Genomic DNA, 7,590 nt, shown 5'->3' with positions numbered 1-7,590 from the left:
CCCCCTATAGATAGTGCCATACAGCCCCCCTGTAGAGAGCGCCACACAGCCCTCCCCCTCTTGTAAATAGCACCAAAAAGCCCCCCCCCTATAAAGAGCGCCACACACATACCACTGTGGATAACACTACACAGCGCTCCCCTTTGTATATAGTGCCACACAGCGCTCCCCCTTGTATATAGTGCCACACAGCGCTCCCCTTGTATATAATGCCACACAGCGCTCCCCCTTGTATATAGTGCCACACAGCGCTCCCCCTTGTATATAGTGCCACACAGCGCTCCCCCTTGTATATAGTGCCACACAGCGCTCCCCCTTGTATATAGTGCCACAGGGTTATGTACACATTTAAAAACTTTATATTATAATTTGTATATATATATATATTTATTAGTATGTGTGTGTATCAGTGTGATTGATTGATTTTATTAAAAAATATTTTTACTTTTTGAGATACAGCTGCTTTGTATCCTGTATCCGTCAGGTCAGCAGGACTGACAGGATCAGTCACACGCAGGATCCACCTCAAATCTATCACATCTAAGATTATAATTTAGCGCTGGGCCCGTTTCACTGATCCCGTCAGTCCTGCTGACCTGACGGATACAGGATACAAAGCAGCTGTATCTCAAAAAGTGAAAATATTTTTTAATAAAACATAATTACAAAGTTGCACCAAACACACATTTTTATTAAAAAAAAATAAAACCGACGAGATTTATGCGACGTTTTTTTCCGTAGACAATGCAGGTTTCGTTTTTTATCATTTTTATACACACCTTTTTTGCAATTTTAGAATTTTTATTCATAGTTTGAAAATAATAGTAAAAAAATAAGCTTTTTTACGTTTCAGCTATTTTTTTTGGTAATAACATAGTTTTACCCTAAAATAGACCTTTTATTTGTAATCGTCATTGTTTACCGTACATTTTTATATATTACATGTCTATATTAGGGTAATTGGGTCAGCGCTAGCGTTACAACAATGATTGGCGGGGGGAACGTTTTTTTTGGGGTGGGTATTTTATGTGTATTTATTTAATTTTTTTTTGCACTTTACTTTACAATTTTTTTATTACTATGGTCTGTTCCTCAAAGGTCAAAAAAGACCTTTGGGGAACTTTATATATATTTTTTTCTTTGTTTTACACCATCTTTTCCCCTGTAACTGGAGTTGCACAGCAGCCCCAGTTACAGGGGAAATCAGCCCTCTCATAGTGACGATTGTCACTAATAGGGCTGTGCTGGGTCTAGTAAGACCCAGCAGCAGTCTGTCACTAACGGCACCCAGCGATCATGTGACCAGTCACATGATCACCGGGAGGAATAGAGACAGCGCCGCTGCTGCTGTCTCTATTCCTGTACACAGCACGCATTCAGTGCTGTGTACAAGTCATCAGAGAAGACAGAAGCAGTGAAAGCTGCTTCTATCTTCTCCTCAGGGTCCCCGGCAGTCACTGACAGCCGGAGACCCGACATTCAGCTGCCCGATCGCGCGGGCAGCAAGTTAAAACCCGAGCCGTAGAAAGTCTATGGCTCGGGTTTTAACCCGTTCCTGACCGCTGGCCGTAAAAATACAGCCAGCGGTCGGGAACCAGTTGGGCGGGAGGTTAAGCCAACTAACCTCAGCGCCGTTGACCGCCCGCCCGGCTCTTCTCTTGCTGCTTTGGAGTAACAGAACAGCCGTACGTCGCTGTTCTGTTACTCAATGGCGGCGGCCCGCACTTGTCAGGGAGGCGTGTCCTACCCCTTTGCCGGCCAATTCCCTGCTCCTCCTCCTCATCTTCAGCAGTTAGCAGCGCTAGCGCGCTGAATATATTTCTGATGATGTGCGGTTTGGGCTGCCGTGGGTCCCCTGGAAGCCTCGGGCCCCGGGAGGCCGCCCGAATTGCCCATATGATAATCCGCCACTGGAAAGAGACGAAGGGTTTGTAGAAGTTTGAAATGAATGTGACCAACTCCTGCTTGAATCAATAGAAGTTCATGAATGTAGATTGTGTTGAAGGATTTGCTCTTGCAATTTGTGGATTGGCAGCATTTTGTCTGTTCTTGATGTTCAAAACAGTGAGGGATCAGAGAAAAGGATATCCCACTGCTAGAATAGTCTGAAGGAACGACTTTTGATATTGATAGTCTTTCTGAAACTGTAAGATAGATTGTCTGAGATATCTGTCAACAGACTAAGGCCTGTCTGTTTGGAGCTGGGGAGTTTTCCGGAGACTACCCTACGCCCTCTGACCATGGGTTTCAGGAAATAGTAAGACAAAAATGCGGGACAGCCCTGAGACGTGGGTCTCTGCCATCAAAATAGTAGAAAGAGCAAAAGGATCTGAGGCTGTGAAGGATTGTAAAATAATGTTTAAAATAATGGGAGTTGGGTCCTATGGAACATTAGCAGAATGTGATTGGAAAAGATTTATGACAAATTGTGTTGGATGGTTGAAAGACAATAACATGGTGGAAAAAGCCCAAATGTGGTATGAGGTAGCACAGAGAGTGAGTAACACAGAACATAAGAGTATGGAAGCAAATCATGGAATAATGTATGATTTATATGACCCTTTAAGTGAAAAGCTCCTCACTAATGTGTTAACCCCTTTACAACTGCCAAACAGCCCCACAGCAGCAACTGCGCCATCTCCTTATCCTGAAAATAGCAAGAAAGGCAGCTGCTGGACATGTCCACACTGTGGGCAGCAGAACCCCCTCACTGCAGGATATTGTGTCAGTTGTGGTATGCAGCACCCCACTAGATTGTTTCCGTTAGTATCAAGTATCCATACACACAGGGGACCAAAACCAGTAGATGTAGACGGGCAACCAGTACCTGGGGCAGTAGGGGAAATCCAGTCACATGAAGCCACTGTGTATCGCCCCTGGAGCCCGGCTGATTTACTAGCTGTATGTGGCACACTCCCAGACACACGGAAAACACCCAGCGCTTTCCATAGAAAGCTGCGAGCAGTACATCTAGCTTACCGTGCTACATGGTCAGATATGGAGAGCCTGGTAGAAACAAAGGGAGGGGAAGTGCTCAAAAATCAAATTCCAGCTGCTATTACAAATCCCGTACCAGCAAATAAAACCAATGAGCAATCAGGACTAGAATACCTGAACGCTATGCAGCCCTGAGTAGATGCTACTCAACAGGATCGAACTGATAGTTTTATGTCATTTTCCCAAGATGTTAAACAGTCAGTCCCTGATTATGCCACAACTTCACAGCAGCAGTGGTTAGATCACGGGTATGAAGAAGGTGATGCAAAAGACTTGCGCCTACTAAAAATAACTTTTATGTCCGGTCTTAAGCCGGCAGTACAAGAAGCTGTTAAAAGATCCCGCCCCGACTGGCGTACATGCCAGTTTAATGATTTAGTAAGCATTGCAAAAGGTGCAGAGTTAGATTTAGCTCCTAAAAGAACCCGTCTCGCCCCGATGCAACAAAAGGGGGGCTATAGAGGAAGAGGCAGGGAACAAAAAGACACTTTGAGAACCCAGAGAAGGGATCTTAGCCAGATTACATGCTGGAATTGTGATAAGAAGGGTCATTATTCAGCCCGATGTCCCTCCCGTCCAGTTGAGCCTCCCAATTCTTTGATTGCTGCATAGGAAACTGGCAAACCTGATGTCTCCCTCTGCCCAGTGCTCCCCCCGACAGGTCCATCATTGATGGTGCCTGTTACTTTACCCACAGGGGAAAATACCTCTTTTCTAGTAGACACAGGGGCAGCCAGAACTGTATTACAAACCAAATATGTACCGGCAGAGTTGCTATCACCAGACTATATAGATTGTGAAGGGGTGGAGGGAACATCATTTCAGTTACAGTTAACAAAACCAATGCGACTGAATATACATGACACACAATCAATTGTCTCCCGTGTGTTAGTGTCACCACACACTCCCTACAATTTATTGGGGACAGATGTACTTAGTGCCCTGGGAGCAGCATTGGACTTTTCTTCTGGCACACCTACATTAACCTCTGCCATTCCAGAGTCCCTGCTATGAAAACTCCTTAGTATGGCAAGTATGCCGGACACTGAAAAAGCCCCCAGTACCCCTCCCCTTTGGTTGGCAGACATCCCAGAAAAACTATGGGCACAAGATAAGATGGATGTAGGAGTTTTAAATGTGCCGCCTGTACAAGTAAATTTAAAACCAGACATGCAGAACCCTTCTGTATGTATAAAGCAATATCCCCTGAGTCCACAGCAAGACGCTGCTATAGAAAAGGATATTAACTCCTTACTGGAAAACAATCTTATAGTGCCCATAATCTCGCCTTTCAACACTCCTCTTTACACAGTAAAGAAAAAGACATTGCCAGGTCAACCTGTACAGTACCGGATGGTACATGACCTACGGGCTGTGAATGCTGTGACAATAATTAATACACCACAAGTGCCTAACCCACATACCCTGCTCAACCAGGTCCCCGGCACTGCAGTCTATTTCACAGTTATAGACTTAGCCAATGCTTTCTTCTCCATCCCGCTGGATAAAGAGTGCCAGCAGTATTTTGCATTTACACATAGGGGAAGACAGTATGCTTGGGTAGTGCTGCCACAGGGTGCCGCAAACTCCCCTGATATCTTCTCATGTACCATGAAAGATATTCTGGACACCTGGCAGCCCCCCAATCAGTCCTCAGTTCTACTACAATATGTAGATGATTTGTTACTTTGTAGTGAGAGTCTGGAGAACAGTGAAACTGATTCTAAATCACTATTAATGTTCCTAGAAGAAGTTGGCTGTAAAGCGAGCAAGCACAAGTTGCAATTATGTGCCAAAACAGTTGTTTTCCTTGGTCAATGTATTTCCCAAGGTATGAAACACTTAACTCCTGACAGGCTGGAAATCATACAGAAACACCCAGTCCCTAGAAACCCTAAACAATTGAGGACTTTCCTGGGTTTAATAGGGTACTGCAGAGCCTGGATCAGGGATGCCTCTGCTATGATGCAACCATTATATGACTGTCTCACCTCTGACCCATTTGTACTGTCACCTGAGGCAATTGACAATTTTCACTCCCTGAAACTGTCACTGACTACAAGGCCAGCATTGGGACTTCCTGACTACAATAAGCCATTTACTCTGTTCTGCCATGAACAGGCAGGCCATGCCTCTGGAGTATTAGCCCAAGATCATGGAGGCAAGATGCGACCTCTTGCTTATTACTCCCTTGCTCTGGATCCCATTGTACTAGGATCCCCGGCATGCATACGCGCTGTCTCAGCAGCAGCAGCAGCTTTAGTTGATAAAGCAACAGACATTGTACTCCAACATGACATTATTGTGCAAGTCCCACACGCAGTGCAAGAAATGATGACCACAGTCAAGACAAAACACTTATCAGTTGCAAGACTTACTAAAATTGAACTTACTCTTCTGTCCCCTAATGTGACTATCAAACGTTGTGTTGTTCTGAATCCAGCTACACTCCTGCCCCTAGATTCTGAACAAAAGGAGGGAGGAGTGGGGGGACAGGGACATGGACACCCCCTTATTTTTCAACTATCCACTGATGATGATCTATTTAATTTTGAACATGAACATGACTGTCAAAGCCTAGTGGATATGGAATCAAACGGCATAAACAGTATATTTGATGTTGCTCTGATTAACTCTGTTGCTGAGTATTTTGTAGATGGATCTCGATATTGGAGCGAAGACAAAGGACATTTCCTCACCGGGTATGCAGTGGTCCACAATGGTAAGGCCGTCATACAACAGTCCCTACCCTCCAGCAGCTCAGCTCAGGAGGCAGAACTAAAAGCACTCGCTGAGGCGTGTAAATTGGGTAAGGGACAGCGTGTCAACATATACACTGACTCCAGATATGCCTTTGGAGTTGCACATGACTTTGGGACAATATGGAGAGCCAGAGGGTTCTTGACCTCGGCAGGTAAACCTATAAAGAATGCAAAAGCAGTAGAAGAACTTTTAGAATCACTGCACATGCCAGACCAAGCAGCTATAGTCAAAGTACAGGCACACACTAATAACAGTGATCTCATATCAAAAGGGAATGAGGCTGCGGATGCAGCGGCAAAGGACGCTGCTGCTCTCCCTCTGATGATTGTGAAGCCTGTTTTACAACCCATCACAGATACCCTGTTGCGTGCTTTCCAGGACCAAGCACCCCCTCAAGAGCAAGCAGAATGGGAGGAGAGAGGTGCAGCAATAGGTCTAGGACAGTTGAGGCATCTTAATTCTAAGGTTTGCCTGCCAAGAGCACTATATCCAATGATGTGTGCCCTAGCCCATGGGAAAACACACTGTTCAAAGGGAGCTATGAGCCAGCTAGTGTTACAGACATGGCATGCTCCAGGTTTTCAAAATGCAGCAGCCAAATATACAGAGGGCTGCATGACATGTGCACAACACAACCCTGGTAAAACCACCAAAACACCAGCTAAACACACTCCTAAGTCCTACTACCCCTTTCAGCGATTACAGGTGGACTACATACAACTACCTAAGGTGGGAATGTACCAATATGTACTTGTTTGCACTGATTTATTTTCAGGATGGCCAGAAGCTTTTCCAGTGGCTAAAGCAAATGCAGATACCACAGCAAAGAAACTGATAGCTGAGGTCGTGTGCCGCTATGGAGTACCAGAGACAATTGAAAGTGACAGAGGTACTCACTTTACCCAAGAACTATTGAGGAACATATTAAAAAGCCTTGGGATAGAACAAGCATTTCACACTCCCGATCACCCACAAAGCAGTGGTAAGGTAGAAAGACTAAATGGAACTTTGAAATTAAAAATCCAGAAGGCCATGAATGAAACTTCTTTACCGTGGACACAATGTCTACCCCTGGCTTTATACTCTGTAAGAACCACACCAAGAGGGAAGGATAAACTTTCTCCCTATGAAATATTGTTTGGAAATATGCCAAAGACAGGACAGTATTTTCCTCAGCAGTTACAAAAGCATTATGACAATATGACCACATACTTGGCTGCCCTACACAAGCAACTGGAGAGGACACACAAACTAATCCTTTCTTCTATTCCAGATCCAAACTTTCTTTCAGGTACCCACTCACTACAACCTGGATACTGGGTGGTAACAAAGATACACAACAGGAGCAGTCTGGAACCAAGGTACAGCCAACCAGTAGAAGTACAGCCGGTCACCGCCACATCAGTGAAGCTCCAAGGACGAGCCAATTGGATACATGCAAGCCATTGCAAAAAGGTTATCAGCCCAGATGACGTTGCCTCGATCGATAATGTTGCCCTTGGCAGGGTTGGTGTTGATGTTGCCCCTCGTGGGGACAATGACTCAAGTTCTCAAGGAGGAAGTGGACAATAAATTCATAAAACATCATCAAATTATAACAGCATTAACAAACTTATCTGATTGTTGGATATGTACACACAGTCCCATAAGCTCAAAATCCATGCCATACATGGCTGTGCCCCTTAGTGAGAAAGAACTTCTTAACACTACATGTTGGGATCCCTCAAAAGTAAAGGATAACACAAAAAGGTATACATGGTCTAATACCAGTGTGCCCTTACCCATAGCAGGATGGATGGAGGATCCCTGGTGGCAGGTAAATCTAACCCT

General features: G+C 44.8%; 1 protein-coding gene across 1 annotated transcript; it reads left to right on the top strand.

The window, feature by feature from the left end:
• Positions 1-3,202: 3,202 nt before the first annotated feature.
• Positions 3,203-7,111, top strand: LOC142749964 (uncharacterized). The gene is made up of 2 exons (XM_075858602.1): positions 3,203-6,489; positions 7,034-7,111. The coding sequence occupies exons 1-2, from the start codon at positions 4,024-4,026 to the stop codon at positions 7,085-7,087; spliced, it is 2,520 nt and encodes an 839-aa protein (XP_075714717.1). The 5' UTR covers positions 3,203-4,023; the 3' UTR covers positions 7,088-7,111.
• Positions 7,112-7,590: the final 479 nt, after the last annotated feature.

This window comes from Rhinoderma darwinii, chromosome 3 (assembly GCF_050947455.1).
Source record: "Rhinoderma darwinii isolate aRhiDar2 chromosome 3, aRhiDar2.hap1, whole genome shotgun sequence".
In the NCBI taxonomy this organism is placed as follows: Eukaryota; Metazoa; Chordata; class Amphibia; order Anura; family Rhinodermatidae; genus Rhinoderma; species Rhinoderma darwinii.
Note: the sequence above shows the minus strand (reverse complement) of the source record. Positions and strands in the feature narration are given on the sequence as shown.